This window comes from Tremella mesenterica (assembly GCF_000271645.1).
Source record: "Tremella mesenterica DSM 1558 unplaced genomic scaffold TREMEscaffold_6, whole genome shotgun sequence".
In the NCBI taxonomy this organism is placed as follows: domain Eukaryota; kingdom Fungi; phylum Basidiomycota; class Tremellomycetes; order Tremellales; family Tremellaceae; genus Tremella; species Tremella mesenterica.
Window position 1 is genome coordinate 617,846 of NW_006711230.1, and position 17,624 is coordinate 635,469.

The 17,624-nt window shown below is 45.8% G+C and overlaps 5 protein-coding genes across 5 annotated transcripts; 2 read left to right on the top strand and 3 right to left on the bottom strand.

The window, feature by feature from the left end:
- Positions 1-1,325: 1,325 nt before the first annotated feature.
- On the bottom strand, positions 1,326-3,411 carry TREMEDRAFT_74009 (uncharacterized protein). The gene is made up of 7 exons (XM_007005174.1): positions 2,960-3,411; positions 2,899-2,912; positions 2,523-2,841; positions 2,078-2,395; positions 1,786-1,991; positions 1,571-1,647; positions 1,326-1,527 (listed from the first exon to the last, which is right to left on the bottom strand). The coding sequence occupies exons 1-7, from the start codon at positions 2,984-2,986 to the stop codon at positions 1,466-1,468; spliced, it is 1,023 nt and encodes a 340-aa protein (XP_007005236.1). The 5' UTR covers positions 2,987-3,411; the 3' UTR covers positions 1,326-1,465.
- A 2,620-nt stretch (positions 3,412-6,031) lies between these two features.
- On the top strand, positions 6,032-7,682 carry TREMEDRAFT_14479 (uncharacterized protein; the record flags this gene model as incomplete). Its single annotated transcript, XM_007004819.1, has 7 exons — positions 6,032-6,096; positions 6,145-6,226; positions 6,288-6,378; positions 6,443-6,606; positions 6,778-7,007; positions 7,211-7,393; positions 7,565-7,682. Coding segments are annotated over 7 exons (933 nt in total), but the record flags the coding sequence as incomplete, so codon positions are not given.
- Positions 7,683-9,418: 1,736 nt separating this feature from the next.
- On the top strand, positions 9,419-11,110 carry TREMEDRAFT_62779 (uncharacterized protein; the record flags this gene model as incomplete). Its single annotated transcript, XM_007005041.1, has 2 exons — positions 9,419-10,256; positions 10,479-11,110. 2 exons carry the CDS (start codon positions 9,419-9,421, stop codon positions 11,108-11,110), a joined length of 1,470 nt encoding a protein of 489 aa, XP_007005103.1.
- Positions 11,111-11,445: 335 nt separating this feature from the next.
- On the bottom strand, positions 11,446-13,552 carry TREMEDRAFT_62780 (uncharacterized protein; the record flags this gene model as incomplete). Its single annotated transcript, XM_007005042.1, has 5 exons — positions 11,446-11,601; positions 11,965-12,125; positions 12,413-12,552; positions 12,828-13,188; positions 13,522-13,552. The coding sequence occupies 5 exons, from the start codon at positions 13,550-13,552 to the stop codon at positions 11,446-11,448; spliced, it is 849 nt and encodes a 282-aa protein (XP_007005104.1).
- A 208-nt stretch (positions 13,553-13,760) lies between these two features.
- On the bottom strand, positions 13,761-15,779 carry TREMEDRAFT_74010 (uncharacterized protein). Its single transcript, XM_007005175.1, has 5 exons — positions 15,654-15,779; positions 15,093-15,438; positions 14,948-15,048; positions 14,099-14,834; positions 13,761-13,965 (listed from the first exon to the last, which is right to left on the bottom strand). The coding sequence occupies exons 1-5, from the start codon at positions 15,667-15,669 to the stop codon at positions 13,941-13,943; spliced, it is 1,224 nt and encodes a 407-aa protein (XP_007005237.1). The 5' UTR covers positions 15,670-15,779; the 3' UTR covers positions 13,761-13,940.
- Positions 15,780-17,624: the final 1,845 nt, after the last annotated feature.

Genomic DNA, 17,624 nt, shown 5'->3' on the forward strand with positions numbered 1-17,624 from the left:
TTATTACCAGCTGATCGGATCAGCAAGAAAATCTTTCAACTTGAAAAACAATAATGTCACCAGGACACACATGTTATGATGCATCAAAGAATACATCAATTGTGACATTGTTGCAAGAATTAAAGCTGAAAGGGAGGGATACAGGAATGAAAACCTGAACGAAAACTTACGTTGATGAACTTCCCTCAAGATGAGAAAGATGAAATTATGAATATCACAAATCAATCCGAGAGTACCTAAAGCAACTAAAGCTCCATTCCCCCACTTTTCCCTCCACTCAATCGCGGCCAACGTCACGAGCCAAATGACAAATCCACTTATACCGTAAATGATAGCGCTGGCCAGTGTCAAAGCGTCCTTGTATTCTTCTCGCTGAACAATGGAGATGTCAATGATGATCAAAACGGCATCGTAGATACCGGTAGCGGTGAGAAGAAGGAGAAGGGAATTTATGAGTGCTCGACGAGGGGTGATAGTTTGGATGGTGATTGGGATGATGCCTGGTATTTCTTCAACCGGGGGTTTGGAGGGAGTCAAGAGGAAGATTAGAGGTACTATGAGAATAGGAGGGGTGAGTAAATGGAGTAAAGTGAGTAGGGAGATCATGTTGGATCGCACTTTGAGGTAAAGGTGAAGATGAGAAAATTTCCAAAGGACAAGAATACCTTATAGCTGGAGTGGAGCTATGACCTATGTGGGCGTCGTGGTAGAGCCATGCCACTTCAAAGGGAGACTTGGTGTGCTTTTTGAGGGGATCCGTGATAGACTATGTGCGGTCTAAGGTTAGGGAATGCGGTGGGTGGAAAAGAAGAATGAAAGGAGAAATGGGCGGCGGCACAAGGAGAAGACCAAACTACTACAGGGGGTGTCAAAAGTTTTCGGACAGCCGGTTTGTCCCGGGTAATGACAGGGACAACTTTACTAATCAAAACCTATTGCGTAGAATATCAATCAACGATGGCTTGTCCGAAAACTTTTGACACCCTCTGTACTAAAGTTACTTGTGAGGCTGATCGATCAAAATGTTTCTAACCACGCGTCACTGTACGCAATCGTGTCTCATTTCCTCACCGCCAATCTGTCTTATCTTGATAGGTACAACAAACTCAAATTGCAGGCGCATATTCACAAACCACAGCCGTCACTCATGCACGGGACCCCCACCCGACGCCATATGACTCATGGGGCATGGTGTAACATGTACTAACGGTCACGGTTGCAGGGTCCACATTCGAAACGCCCCGAGCAACTTGCTAGCTACACTGGCTAGGGCTCACTCATGCTCCACTCTTCGCCCGAGTGTCAGACTGATCAGGGGTCTTATTGGGAATCACACGATGCATAGCATCTTCTGCACAGAGAAAACATCCATTTATTAGTCGGCCACGTGGACTGGCGCTTATAGGTCGTATTCAATATAGGATTCGGCAACGGCGAGGGAGGGAGGAAGAGGTGAACGGTTGATTTAATTCTTCTTCAAACCAATGGCCAGACCGATAGCCAAACCAGCAATGACAAGGATGAGCACTGAAGGTCAGCTAAGCAAACGACCAAACAGCTGTAAACGTACCGCAGATCCAGAAACAGATCCACTTCTTCCTTCTCGCCTTTCGGGCAGACTCCACAGCCTTTTCGGTCTGTTGCAAACTGGATATTAGCTGTCCGTACCCAACAAAAACAGGGAGGCATTAGTCGAGCAGCATTGACTCCTGCTCGAGTGAAAGTGTAATTGGTAGAGATGGAAGAATCATAGCCATGAATAAGTTATATGAACGAAAAACTCACCCAGCTTCAATATTATGATCCACATCAGCAGCCTGTGTCTCAACATTGACGATCGTCTCATCCTGTTGTTCCACGAGCATGGCCATCTCCGAAAACATCTGAGCCAGCTCGGTAAGAGTCTTCTCGATCTTTTGGATTTCGACGTGTCGTTCTTGTACTTCTCTGTAGGCGGTGCGGGCGGTACCATAGCGGTTAGAGGTCATCAACTGCACGTGAGCCGAAGTGCCGACTACTGATGGTACCAGGAGGATGGCTGAGTAGTTCAAGTAAAAGCAGAGACTCGAAGACTCACCGCATCCGAAAACACTTGAGGGCTGTCACTGTCCACCACTTGTCTGACCTCTTCTGGTGTCGCGTCCGGCTTGACGATCCTATACTGACGCTCGACTCGTAGCTTGAGCTTTTGTCGATAATCTTTCTCTACCACTTGATGTTCGTTGAGAAGAGCAGTGAAGCGCTGCTTGACTACTTCGGCTTGATTTTTCATCGCTTTGTCACCTTTGGCAAGCTTGAATAGACGTTTCGTTTGATTCTTGCATTGTTCACGGGTGGCACGAGCTTCTTCAGTGAGCTGTGCCGCGTAGTTGGTGGCTTGACTATCGGTTGATGCCTGGGTAATTAGCTTGACTGACTCATTCACCCCGCTTCGTTCAAGAGATACCACGCATCAAATCGCGATCAACGTCACTGCGATGAAGTACAAAGAATGCCCTTCTTCTCTAGGAGGGTTGACTCACCAAAGATTGGTCATGGGCACTTTTCAAAGCTTTTATTTGCTGCTCCAAAGTTGATAACAAGGCATTGGTAGAGCTCAGCTCTGCCCAAAAGTCACCCCCTCCGTTCATCCCACCTCCAGCATCATACCCCTGTTGTTGTCCATACTGCTGATTGTTCTGAACATACGGGTTGGCTGGCGGGGCGTTCTGCTGCGCATAAGGGTTGGGACCTCTAGTTTGACCGATAACCCCGTTCGAAGGAGGTGGATAAGCGTTTGATTGAGGAGGATAGGCGTTCTGTTGAGGAGGATAAGCAGTTGGAGCAGGGGCAGAAGCATCACTATCATATCAGCTATCATCCTACTGACACCGCATCAGCCAAGAAAGTGGCACGGACCCATAGTTGCGTTGCTGAACATTAGTGTGATTTCAACAGATGAATTGGAAAAAACACTGACAACGCCGGCAAGACGATCTCTAGCCATATTGATGAATGATCGAAAAGAAGATTAGAAATTAAAGTAGGAAATGGCAGGACCAGCTGCTAAGGGTGTGTGAGAAAATGGGCGCGTATATGTCCGTGGAGGGATTATACAAGATGTGGTCGAAGTCCGGAAGGATACGAATAGCGGTGTAGGAGATGTGAGGATTGAGAACGACTGAGGCTGGTCAAAGTTCCGCCTTGGGATGAGACGTCGAGTATGTACGTGGACAAATAGACGATTTGGGTATTGAACCCGTCTGGTGGGAACAAGGGGGTTTCCGTTTGAGAGAGTGCTTTGTGACCTCGTTCAAAGGATGATAAATACTCCAATTGTCTCTCGAAGCAAAGGAGGCAGAACTCGGAGCAAGGAGTCAAAGTCTTTCTTTGACCGTTGATCCTGAGTCGTGTTGCCAGTTGGAAAGAATCGATTCAACCAAGATGGGTGGGATGAGAGATGGCCAGATGTGGACGGGCTATGCTTGGCCCCTCAGCTAGGCCGAGGAAACAAGCACCGAGTGTGGCACTCGCACACGCTCCCCCTTCTTGGCCCGTGACCCTGTCCTTCGCGTGTATGTATGGTGCTTCATGCTTCACTGCTTTCAGATGGAGCCCGCTGTCAATATGCTCTCATGACCATTTGGCTCGGAAGCGGAATGTACATAGATCATACTCGTAAACACTGTCCTGATTGACCACAGAACTTCTTATACGCTGTACTCTATGGTAGGTCACCCCGGGAACCCATCTCTGACGTGTTCACCACGCCCCGCTCAGGTCAAACGCGGATGTCAACAGCAGGAGGAAGCATAAGACATGCAACACGCAATATTTGTATGCACGGACGAAACCTGACTAGCATTGTAGTCGCTGGAAGTAAGAATGAGGTCACCAATCGATAGGGTCGCGTATCATCGAGTTTGGGGTAAACATTGCGATATAGTGTTTTAGATGACAAAGAGATTAGTCGGGAGTTGTTTACATTATCGTTAGACGATCTCGCCTTTTACTAGATCGACCCGTGCAAACAGCTCGCAAACCGACGTTCGAATTTGTTCCCCACTCATCCTTATGAGTTTTTTGGCGGTGACTTTTTTTTACTCCTACCCATCATCTCGTCACCGTACATGCTGTTATTCAGAAGTTCTCTCTGCCTGATGCTCATGTTCTGATCATGCTCAGGTTGATTACACGGCTCTCACCTGATACATAGCGCCAATACATAAGTTTTCGTCTGTACATACGTAGAGAGGGGTTGGTTGCTTTTTGAAGAAAGTGCCACTTTAGTGTGACAGTCACGCAACAAGCTTCTCCCGTTTCCTGACTGAAGTATATCAACTTGTGACTTTAATCACCCTTCATTCAACCTTCCTCCCCTTTCTTGCGCGTATTTAGCTTCGCCGTACAGCCAAAGAACTACTCCTGCAAGATACTGATAGAGATATCCCCCTAGTAGGCAAAGGAGAGCTTCCTTGGTTGGTCTTCAATGGTCGCATAGCGTTACGTCCTGACCAAGTCACAGTTTTACACCTCCGGCCTTTGTCCTCCCATTCTCGCGATGTCTCCTGCGAGACCATCATCTCTGCGGCGTCCCTCCGCTTCTGATCATACCAACTCCCCCCGAACATCTTCCTCTACCAACTCTCAGTCCAACAATCGTTCACCAACGAAGAAAGGATGGTCCAATCCATTGAACCGCCCCCAACCCACATCAACCTCAATCTCCATTCCTCTTCCTTCTTTCAGACCCAAATCACCGTTACTTCCTCCTCCTCCTACATTACCTCCCAAACCCATTATAACTTCCGAAAGAAGAGTCTCTATGAATCTTCCTAGACCCGAATCGACTTTCCGTCCTACTCAACGATCTCCCCGATCACCTCCTAGGACAAATCGGGAAGATAACTATCGAAGTCGTACTAGAGATAACGGATATGATGATTTATCAAGATCAAATCGATATGAAAATAGGAAATACGATGATTGGGATGAACCTTCTCATATCTCATATCGACAACGTGAAAAAAGATCTCGTAGTCCTGTTTTGAAATACGAAAGTAGTTCTCGTCGACGAGATGATGAAGGTTATGATCATCCACGTAGAAGAGATGAAGATTATGATAGGAAAGAAGATAGAAGAGGTGATAGAAAAAGGGAAAGAATAAAATATGACGACGGGGAATATGATAGACCATATCGAGATGATCAACGTGATCGTGATAGAAATCGAAATTCGGATTCTTCAAGACATCGAGGTTCTCGTGATTTATCAAGATCGAGTGAATGGGATGATTATAATAATCATAGAGGTCAATATGATAGACGTGGACGTGAAAAAAATCATGACGAAAATCGATATCGTACTTCTTCACCTATCAGATCTCCACTTTCACCACCCCCGAAGAAAAGACGATCATCACCTGAAGAAGGGGAGACAGATTCTATTTCAAAAATTAAAAGTCCTTCCAATGCACCGGAAGATGGGGAGATACTTGATCAACCACCTACTCCTGAATTTCCACCACCACCCATTTTGGAAGAATATCCAAAAGTTACAGATTCTTATAAACCGGTAAAAATAAAAAATAGACCAACTCGAGTTACTTCTGTATCTCTTCCACCTGAACCTATAGCACCACCACCTCCTCCACCATACGAAGCTCCACCACCACCTGATTTCACTCCTCCTTCCCCTCCTGGACCTCCGCCAGGTTTACCACCACCACCACCTCCTCCTTCAGCTTCACAAGAAAAACCTTCGCCTTATGCCCCTGCTACACAATTTGGGAAGAAATTACATCGTCCATCACCTTACGGACCTCCTTCAAATGGAAATGAACATGGTAACGACAAGAATCCTTATACTCCAGAGGCTAAACCGATACATCGGAAATTGCAAGAGGTACAAGGAAACGAGGACAAATCTCAAGCCCCAAGCCATCATACTTCACCGATACTGAGACCAGTCACTCCTCATGTTAGCAAATCAGAGGCTAATTTGTTCAAGAGAAGGACGGTTGATGAGGAATTCGAGAAGCTGGAAAGACGTTTTGCAGGTACAAAGAATTTGTTGGATTATGATCTTGGAGCCAAGTTGGGAGAAGGTACTTTTGGGTAAGTCACAGCGAGTTTTCTATTATTATGAAGAAGCTCATCATGAAGGGTGGTTACGAAAGCTAAAGAATTGGCCACGGGGAAGACTGTAGCATTGAAGAAACTCATCACTCATAATCCTAGAGACGGGGTGAGTGGGAATTTCTTTTCCTCAACTGAGCTTGTCGGACGGAGAGTGCGCTGACATTTAGGTGTCGGTCACGACGGTCAGAGAAATTAAGATCATCAAATCACTCACACATCCCAACGTCGTCGACATCATGGATATGGTGGTGGAGCGAAGTGAGTCTCTGCTCGCTTCTCATCTCTTTGCAACCCAGAGGATCGGGATGGTTATTAATGACAGAAAATCCGAATGATCGTTCTGGTAGGGGAGAAGTTTTCATGGTGTTCCCTTATATGGACCATGACCTTTGTGGTCTACTCAACAATCCCGATTTCAAAATGTCACATTCGGTCGCCAAATTGATCCTCAAACAGATGTTGGAAGGTATCGCTTACATCCACGCTGTGAGTTGGCAATCTGTTCATCGTTCTCTTTCTGTTTGTCTTCTTTGATCACATATAATCCTGCTTCATACACCTCAAGATCTTCTTCGTCACAAAACATCTAGGACATGTGCGTTCGATTGGAATGAGGACGAATATGATGGTCCGGAAAGGGGCACAACTCATGAGAAGAACAACTACATCCACCGAGATATCAAAACTGCCAACATACTGGTCGATCGTAGAGGTGCCGTCAAGATTGCCGACTTTGGCTTGGCGCGAGCTTGGACAGAAAACAAATTACTTCCTGCTCACAAAGCCAAGGAGTATACAAATATGGTAGTCACCAGATGGTACAGAGCGCCGGAACTGTTGTTAGGAGATAGACGATATGGTCCAGCTATTGATATGTGGAGTATGGGGTGAGTTGTTATTGACGTCCGAGTTCTTCCCTCGTCTCCTCCTGATTTTCTGTTCCTGGATCATCTGCTCCCCTGATGAAACACACTTTCTCCCCTGTGTTTTCTTCGGATGTTTCCATTCGGCGGGATAGCGATGGAGGACGGTTCTCCGTGAACACGCAGGTTGCTGGGAAAGATGATTCAGGATAAAGCTGACGCTTCAGTTGTTGCCTTGGAGAAATGTACCTCCGCAATCCTATCCTTCAAGGCGAATCAGATCGGGATCAATTATATAGGATCTGTGCTCGTTGTGGACCCCTCAATCAAAGCACGTTTCCAGGATGGGATCGATTGCCCGGGTTTCCAGATAGTCAAGGTCATCCTTGGGATCGGACACCTGCTGAGATGTCGGTCTTGGCATCATCGAAGAAATGGAGGTGTGTACAAGACCTGTTCTTCCAACATGTCTGATCTCCCTATCGTATCGTTTTCTCCTTCGCACAACTTCGTTCAACATCCTCAAATAAACGTGCAAGCTTGAACAGACTTGAAAATGGCGTGGTGAACTGACAACCCAGTATGGATCGAGGTGGTGCCGATTTGATGATGCGTCTCTTGACTCTCAACCCCAAGAAAAGATTGACCGCTGTGAAGGCTTTAGACCATCCATGGTTCTTCATCTCTCCATTACCGGCCACCATCAAAGAGTATGTTTACTATTTATATTCGATGATTGTGCTAAAGTAGTAGTGGATTGATATCCGTCTCGTCATCACACGAAATGACTTCGAAACAACGAAGAGAACCAGTTGTTAATAACCCTATTCGACAACCTGCTGCTGTCAGACCCCGAGCTCCTGCTCCTCGTCCACCACAGCAGATGATGCCCCCACCAAATCAGCATCGTCATGGACAAGGATACCAAAACCCGAATCAAAACCAAAACTTTTTCCCACCTTCTGGTTTTCCACCTCAAAATGTTTATCCTCAACAAGCATACACCAATTCCGTTCAACACCATCCACCTCCACCTCAACTTTCATCTCATACCCACTCTCAATATCAACATCATCAACCTTCCCTTCCTTATTCTCACAGTCAAGGTTTTCAAGGTAACCCAAACTCGTCTTATTATCGACCTCCGGGAAATTCTCAGAGAATGCACTCTGAACCGTGGAATCAGAATCGTATGCCTTCTGGTCCTTATGGTCCAGGACAAGGACAAGGACATATGTCAAATCAATCACACGGAAGTCATGTGTTTTCGACCAGTGGAGTAGCTGTACCAAAACCTGGTTTTACTCTCGCTGGTCAACCATCGGGTAGAATGTCTTCCATGCCCAGTGGTCCAGGTCTTCCCGGAGGTCCCAGTGGATCTGGTGGGCCCGGTGGATCCGGGACGTTTGGTGTGAAAAGAGGATTTCCTGATCCTCAAGATAGGGATAGGGAGAAGAGGTTAAAGTCAGGTGTTGAATTACCTTATTGAACATATCTTATCTTACCGTGTGATGTGCATGAATAGATATAACAATTCTGTGTGCTGTGCTTGTTATATGGATAGGTGTGCACAGAACATTATCTGTCAACTCATTTGTGACTGACCTGGGAGAGTAGTAGAGTAGAGTAGAGCAAGTAACGGGTGTCAAGTGAAGGAAGGTTGCGATTGCTTGGTGCCACATTCAAGGTAACTTAAAGGGTGCGTGCACGTTTGTCCCATGCATCCACCCCACTCCCACTACTTAACTAACTCGCACTTTTAACGTACACTCGGTGACTCCATACCTTCCTCAACACAGCCCCGACTCAACGAGGTCTCAGCATTGCTACTCCTCAGTAATACACTCGTCTTCTCATCATTCCTCATCCCACACCCTGCTCTACCCGAGACGAAATTCGAGTCTTCCCTTTTACTCCGACTCCCCTCCAACTCGACTCATCCGACATCTTCTCAATTAGGTCTACATATACACCAGAGAAAACATCTCCATCCTGAATATTCCTCTCATACACTCAGGGAAGACTTTCAAAAAGGTTGTTTGTTTAAGGTGATCTATCAATTGGATTGAGTGGGAATATAGATGAAAGTCTTGGATGGTCATGCAACCACGCGCATCGGTACATACACGACATAGTTGTCTTTCCTTCTCTTCAACCGGATCACAACGTTTGACACGGTAATTCCATTCAACTTGGAAGTCAGTCATATATTTCAAGTCGATTTCCATTTGTGCGTACCAGACATCACGAACGGATCTTCAGACGATCATTTCACACTACTCTACTTTCAACTCTTCTCAACCCATTCGGTCCATTCAGTTTCAACCTACCAGACTCATCAAATATCTGGCTCTGCTCTCTGCTTGAAGACTTATCGACGTTATATTCCACGGAAAACAAAATCTCCCTAATCACCTTATCCGACAATCCACACCATGCACCCAACCCCACCCCTCGAAACTGAAGCTGGTCCCAGTCGTCTTCGTCGTCTATCCATTCCCTCCTCTCGCTCCCTTTCCACACGTCCTATTTCCCCTTCCACAGAACTTTTAGATCCTCCATCAAGACCTTCCACCCCTCATCTAGACCTAGTAACATTTTCCACCCCAACTCTTCTTCATCTTCTAGCTGCTCTTCTACAACAAATAGCAGTAGCTAACGATCAACTCCGTCCACCAAGTATGGACTTAGATCTTGAATTGGAACATTTGGAAAATGAAGATATGAATATGATCCCTACGAAAGATTCACCCACTACTGCTTTATTCGATCATCATATCCCTTCTCATCACGGATCAGAATATGGTAGTATGAGTAATACAAATTCTAATCCTAGTCCACCTTCTTCTCCCATATCAAGAGATTCTAAATCTAAAATAGGAGTGGGAACAAGAGAAAATGATAATGAACATGAACAAAATATAGAAGAAATGGAAGAAGAAAGATTTAAAAAAGTGTCGAATTTATCAGTTTTCACAGCTTCGAAATTAGCTCTTTTACAACCTTCCAGTTTACTATCTTTTCATGCTAGACATATACCCAGTATTTCAATAGAAGCTTATCTTTTGAGAATATTGAAATATTGTCCAACTACGAATGAAGTTTTCCTCAGTTTGTTGGTTTATTTCGATAGGATGTCTCGTTTAGGTACACCGTTGGGAGTAGGAGGAAAAGCTACTTTGGCAGGTGGGAGAAGAGGTTTTGCTATTGATAGTTATAATGTACATAGGTTGGTGATTGCTGGAGTTACGGTGGCAAGCAAGTTTTTTTCGGGTGAGTAAAATATGTCTCAATTCGTACTCGCTCTTCTCCCCCAAATCCAACATATGTCGTATATGTTCCACCCTTGCTTTTGTCTAGCCTTTGCGCTTCCATCACTCTGTCCAGGTCACAACGTTCAAGTCTTGACTTTCGAGTCTTTCTCTCTTCCGGGATAAATGAACTTTTTCCAACTTTGGTGACTTCAGGCAAATACGATAAAAGACTAACCACCAGACGTGTTCTATACGAACTCGCGTTATGCAAAAGTAGGCGGTCTACCACCCAACGAATTAAACCAATTAGAACTTCAATTCCTCCTGTTAAACGATTTTCGTCTAGCCGTCCCTTGTGACGAAATGCAACAATACGGTGATCGTCTTTTAGGTTATTGGGAAGGTAAACCTACTCCTACACAAACTTCAATTCCTTCTGCTCCTTTACCAAAGTCAACCTCTCAATCGGCTCCTTCTAGACCTACAGTCACTATCTCCACAAAACCAACTTCACGATCCGTCACACAACCTCCTGTTTACCGTTCGACCACTCAACCTTCTACTTCCCTTCCCACTGCTGAAAAATCTATCCTACACTCCGTCGTTCAACCAATTCAAAACTCTACCAACCCACCTCCCGAATCAATCACACCGTCTAACCCCCCTGAACCCAGCATGGACACTACGAGACAACATCCCACGGAATCAAACGGTCAATGCAATGACACATCAAATGGTCATGTCGACGGTTTTGCCGATATATCTGCAAGACAAGTCCCGGAGAATTCGCATACACCTATACCGACTGAACAGGAAATAACGGCCCGTGGAAGAGAACGGGATAATCAAGAAAGGACTTCGATGGTGGTATGACGTTTTTGTCGCGCGGCGCGAATAGCGTTGCGCTCTTTGTGTTTTAATGTGACAAGTTCGAAGATGGATGAAGAAAGGGGTTTGTTGGGTCAGACAGGTTAGTTGAAATTATTATTCGAGATGAGCACAATAGGGATTGAGAGAAGATAGATGAATTCTAGAATCAAGATATCCTAGATATGCATCTTTTTTCTACCCATTATTCTTACTTTTTGTGTGTTCATACAACATACAACATAACCACTGTGTAGGACGGTCTCGCTTCCAGGATAGCGCATCTGTCCCTTTGGAGCAAAGGTGGAGTGGACTCGGAAGAAAGATGAGGGAGGGGGTGATCAACATCCAGCTCGCCAGACCACCCAAGTATTACCAGAAGGCATCTCACGTCTTTCGCTCGGTCCAAAACCCCATTTCCGTGCGAGAGTATCGATGGAAGTGATGGAGCGAAGACCGAGGGATGGGTGTTGAGATTTGAGGTGTGTACGGTCGAACTGATATCAACGATATCCTTCCTGAATTCTATTATGACCCTTTTCATCCTCTTCATCTACTGAAGTTACAAGATCTAAACATCTTCCAGGGAAAAGAATGACAAACATATGTCTTGGATTACTTAGAAACGATGTAGATACCCCTGAGAGTGTCTAACTTGAATACAGAAAAACTGCATAGGAGAGAATTATATCTCATCTTACCCCAGTACTCTACTCTACTCTTTATGCTATGTGAGAAGAAAACAGTCAGGGAAATCGACCGTCTCAAGCGATAACAAGGAATATGAGTAAAATTTCCACAAAAAAAAAAAAAGGATGGGAAGAAACGATGAATGTAGGAATGTAGAAATGTAAACTTACCTTTTCGTCATTTTCCGATCTGAACAGACCGTCGTCAGTTAACCAAGGTCCATATACCGATATCCAACCGAATGGTCCTAGAAGTCTAGGTTGTGTAAAGGGAGAGAGTTGGCGGAATATATTTTCAGGTGATTCAGGTGGAAGACAATGAATCAAGTTTACTAGTTATGAGCTGACGTTAAAGTACCATTGTCTGATTCTAGATGATTTGTTGTTGGGATTATGAGTTGTAGAAGGGATACGAAAGGTGTGTACTTGATGACACGATGGATCGTATCTCGTGGTGCAAGACTGAGAAGGAAAGTTTGGTCTAGTTTCCGTTTACAGTAGTGTATTGAGAGTATTGAGGGAAAGAGCAAGTAAGTGATGGGGAAGGGCAAGGGGTGAAAAGAGGTCAGAAGGTAGGAAGGTAAGAAGTTAAGAAGTTGATGAGGTAGGGAAAACATACTGATTAAAACACCTTCAAACATCTCTCCTTGAAGATCATCTCTTAAACCCTCCCAATGGTGTTCAGAACTGATATCTAGTATCCGGATCGGTAAAAGGTTTGGAATATCCCCATGATGTGCGAGGTATGATTCCAATTTTCTGCATCGTCAGCTTTCCTCTATGAAACCGTCAGATACCTAGATGCAAGCTTCTGAGACTGCTGGAGATAATGTCACCACTGCCAATCTGGATACAAAGCTGAGATAACCCGACAGGATCTAGAGGAAGAGGGGAAGATGACGACGAGTGAAATTATGGCGAGTGAGAGATATCGCTCTGGGAATAAGACTGGAGGGGGAGGGGAAGGACTGGGAGGGGAAGGGAGGGGAAGGGAGGGGAAGGGAGGGGAGGAAGAAGAGATGATGCAGACTCACCTCAATTCAACTATATCTCTTACTGAACCATACCATTCAACTTGTCCCCATATCTTAGCTAGAAAAGGTATATGTTCACCTGAAGCTATCTCTAATAGTTTCCTCTTCTTTCTCTCCTCATCTTGCTTTGTTCCTGACGTCCGTGATAAATCGTGATTCCGCAATGACGATCTTGTTTTATTTATGGTATCCAGATTGAAAGAACTTGTCGAAGGTCCAGATTCTTCAGTATTGTGACTAGACTCTATGTGGGTGGTATGAAGGGGAGATATGGGGAGCTCGGGGGATGAAACAAGATCTTGAAAAGAAAGAAGAGGTTTTAAAGCTTCAAGAATTGGAAAAAGGTTTCGTTCTGCTGAACCTCTTTGTCAATCGCTTTCCAGTATCACACAATTCAAGGAATGTATGTCCCCATGATTCCACGTTATTGGAAAACCGAGTGTATGTAGACAGTCAATTGGATCGTATGGGAAGATGGTGAACGATGTTCGAATAAGAGAAGAACAAGAGAAGAACAAGAGGAGACAAGAGGAGAGAAGAGGAGAGAAGAGGAGAGAAGAGGAGAGAAGAGGAGAGAAGAGGAGAGAAGAGGAGAGAAGAGGAGAGAAGAGGAGAGAAGAGGAGAGAAGAGGAGAGAAGAGGAGAGAAGAGGAGAGAAGAGGAGAGAAGAGGAGAGAAGCTTAACTTAACATACCTGGTTGTGAGATGATGGATGGGTATGACATTACTAGTACTACTCATCTGGACGAGTGAAGGTGGAGGTTGGAAATGATGGTGTATACTCCTGAAGACACTTTATAGCTAATATCACGAGTAATGTGGAAAAGAGAGATGAGGTGATACTGCATGTGTGGAATATGCTTGACCAGAAGAAGTGACTAAGTGTCTCGGGCAGGAAATTGAACCGCAAGAGATCCAGTGGGATCTATCTTTGTAGAGCTCATCCATCGAAGAATTATCGGAAGCTCGATAACCTCGTAGATTGTAAAGTAGATCACTATATTCCATCGGCTCACTAATCATTACTCAGACAATGTCCCATATCCCATACCTCATATCTCATATGACATATCCCATATCTCATCTATATTCCCCTTTACCAAACCCCACTAATTACGTGCGAGGGATGGAATGGTATCTATCGGTCAGAAATTAATCCTCGTGACCCACGTATTCTAATCTGTTCCAACCAAATCCCCGGAGGACACGGAAGGTAGGGAGAGCAGGTATGACAGATGAACAACAAGTTAGGAAAAAGAATCAAGACTCACTCCGGAGGAATCTCCGATTGACCACCTTCATCATCATCCGGCATACTTGCCATATCCGTATGTTGATAAACTGTACTCCTCCCCTCACTCAACGCTTGACTAGCTCTCCTGTTCACCCCATCCGGACCCGTCTCCGCGGTCCCACTACCTCCAGGAGTATCATAAGTGGTCATATGCAATCTTTGTCTCTCAGCTTGCGCTTCACGTTGTTTCGCCAAAGCCGCCGAACTGGGTCCAGAAGATTGAGATACTGGGGAATGGATCGAATGACCACTTGAGGTTCTCCTATGTTCACCTGCGACTGCGGCTCCATAACCAGCTCCTGCGCCTGCTGCAACACCCGCCGCGACCCCATATCCACCGTCCAACCCATTACCGTAACCTGTCATGTAATCCCTCGCATCTGGCATTTGCATTGGGGCATGTGAATAAGGATCGTACACCATGTTGGTAGTTTCCGGTGCGCCCCATCCACCTGTTTCATTGGAAGGAAGGGGGTTAGGTTGGTAAGGGAAAGGATCAACTCGAGCTCCTTGACCGGCGACTGCCATATCAGGGACGGAAGGATCAAGTAGGTCCAGTGGGTCAGCAGTGGAATGACGAGTCGGGTCGAATGTCTTTTCGTCGAATGCGGGTTGACGGTTTCTTCTACGACGAAGGCAGAAGAAGAGAAGTAAAGCGAGAAGGGCGAGAGCTGCCAGACCTCCGATTACCCCACCGACGATAGCGCCGACATCTGACGATCAGCACCGAATAGTGCTGGGGAAACCCATGTCCGTAGGTCAAATCGACATGATGAGAGATATGGGCGAGGAAGCGAATCGGGACACGAGGAGAGAATGGACTCACTGGTACCACCACCGGAATGACCGGACCCATTGGCTCCTCCAGAAGCTACGGCAGAAGTTTCAGTGTGAGTACGACCAGAACCATCCGTCACGGTCTTCGTTCTGCTCGTCAGCATCTCAAGATAACCTAGCACAATATGACCCACACAAAATGAGTCGATGTATCTTGTGTCGAAGTAGGAGCTGACGAAGTGGGAAGTGTACTACTAGGACTTGTAGTACCTGACGAGCTGGTCTGACTAGGGGAACTAGTGGCTGAAACACTCGAAGTGGTCGAAGCACTCGAACTGTCACTAGCGGAAACGCTGCTGCTGGTACTACTCGATGTACTGGAGATACTACTCGTACTACTTGACGTCGAGCTGGAGGTAGTCGACGATGAAGTTGAAGAAGTGGTTGATAAACTTGAAGTCGAGGATGACGTAGACGAGGGAGGGGCAGAAGAAGTTATGGATGAAGTTGTAGATGAAGAGATGGAACTCAATCCAGAACCTGTATCAGGGGACGATGAAGGAGTGGTAGATGGTGTTAGGGAAGGAGAAAGAGACATGGTTAGCGATGTTCACATGGAAAAGAATGAGAAAAAGAACACGAGTCAAGTGATCAAGGAAAGATTGGCAGAAAAAAAAGGGGGGGAGGGGGTTCTGATACGCGATCCGCAGTTTTGGAGGATACTAGGGTGATTCGGTGATACATCATTCACTCACTCGGTAAAGCGGCCATGACGTTTTGATGAAAACAAGTAGCTTTTTGATGAGATCAAAACCTGTGAAAGCCAGAAAAAAGATCAACAATGATACAGGTAGGAAGAAGATACCAAGTCTCTTTTTTTTCACAAAGAGTAGAAGAGGTGTATGTATTCCTTTAGAGAGTTCCTATGTAATCCCTTTTTGTTTCCGCGAATGGCCGGCAATAGGCGAATAGCGCAATGCTACCGTATGACATTCAAAGCCTAACAAACTTTCTTCGTCTCCGCCTCCGCCTCCGCACTTCCGCCACACCCTTCTTCCTCTCTCTCCTATACTGATTCTCCCCCTTCCCCTGTCCTCACCTCCGACGCCGAAGGGGTCCGAGGATTCCTTGCACGCCCTTCCTCTGCACTGCCCTTGACATTTCTGAGATCTGAGACCCGACAGCGTGATTACTTCTTGGCGTCGGGATTAACCGGCTGTCGCGATCAACTGTGGCATGTGGCAATTTTCATCATCCCTTACTTCAGTACAATTCATGCATCTACCGTTTGATAGTGATATAAGGATGGGCAATGATGAGAGACTTGACATGTGACCACGACCAAACCACGTCGTGATATACTTTTTATCCTTACTCATAGATCTATTATAGATCGACTAGTAAAATACTACCCATTCCAGCTCAGTTCGACAATCATGCCGTTGGTGTTTGAATAGGGAGGGGCACCACAAGAACCACGTGACATCCGTGCCTAAAAAGTCAACCCACTCTCAACCCCCTCTTCTTGCATTTACTCGTATGTACAGATAGTACCACCCCACCTGACCACCTATCTCGTATGACCAATGTCACCCCGATCAACCTCATCAGTATCCTCAAATAAAGATAGAAAGAAGTTCAGATGGGAAGACCACGTACCACCCGAGAACATCCCGGAAGATTACGAATTCCCAACCAACTCTACTCTCCATCGGTCAAACCATAAGTGCATCGTAGTTGACGACAACGATGATGGGTGCGACGACAGTTTCGATAGAATGCCAATTGATTCTCCTCGACGATATCTGGCTCCTACGAAAATCAACGGTGTGACCACACCTTCCATGGTCTCTCTCACCCTCGATAGTGCCAAAAAGGGTAAGAGGAGAGAATCAGGCGACTCGGATGAACTGAACATACGACCTACTTCAAGCTCGAGACAATCGTCCCAGACTTCTCAAGCAGATAGGACAGATAAGATTGTCAGGAGCAAGGTAAGGGAAAGTGTGAAAATGTCTCAGTCAGGGGACAAGGTTGGTTCAACTCAGGGTGGTAAAATTAGTGCAAGTCAGAATGATGGTGAGAACGTAAACATGAGTCAAACTGGTGTTAGGAAAACGGGAAAGGATCAACCTGGTCATATGAGAACAGGTGGGAGTGATGCAACGAATCAGAAGATGACAAGAGGTGGTAGTGGTGGTGGGAGTAGTCAGGGTGGAGTCAGGGGAGGAAGTAATGGGGATGGGAGAGGATATAGGAATCAGAATACGCGAACGAACTCTTTAAATTTCAAGGGAAGGCATCAACCACCGAAGAGGAACGACTTTTATATTCCAACAGTCCAGGCTGCTTCGAAAGTGAATGAACAGGCAGTTATCACTACCTCCCGAGCCGATTCTGTCCTAAATAATGGAACGAAGAAAGAGAAAAAGAGACTGGAAATTCCAAGTACTGCCAATCTCCATCGTCCAGAACGTCGTCCAGAATTCCGGAAACGAGCCCCATCTCCTTCTCTAACTTCATCACAACCAGTCAAGAAACGGTCTACTTCACCTACCCTCACAAGCTCGCAATCTTCAAGCACAGCAGGTATATCTACCGTCGTCAAAAAATCGATTGACTTTCGCAAGGACATCGCGGGAGGGTCAAAGGTGGAAAAATCAAGACCGATTGGGAAGGATGTGCGAGGTAGGGACCGGGATGGTGGAGGGAAGGAGGAAGAAAGA

Excerpts from the sequence above, each read along its gene's own strand:
- TREMEDRAFT_74009 (XM_007005174.1), bottom strand. The coding sequence starts at position 2,986 with ATGGCTAGAGATCGTCTTGCCGGCGTT. Across the intron at positions 2,396-2,522 it reads GTGCCCATGACCAATCTTTG|GCATCAACCGATAGTCAAGC; the intron begins GTGAGTCAACCC and ends CTAATTACCCAG. Across the intron at positions 1,648-1,785 it reads GATCATAATATTGAAGCTGG|TTTGCAACAGACCGAAAAGG; the intron begins GTGAGTTTTTCG and ends GCTAATATCCAG.
- TREMEDRAFT_74010 (XM_007005175.1), bottom strand. Across the intron at positions 15,049-15,092 it reads GATACATCGACTCATTTTGT|AACGAAGACCGTGACGGATG; the intron begins GTGGGTCATATT and ends GCTGACGAGCAG. Across the intron at positions 14,835-14,947 it reads TCATTCCGGTGGTGGTACCA|ATGTCGGCGCTATCGTCGGT; the intron begins GTGAGTCCATTC and ends GCTGATCGTCAG.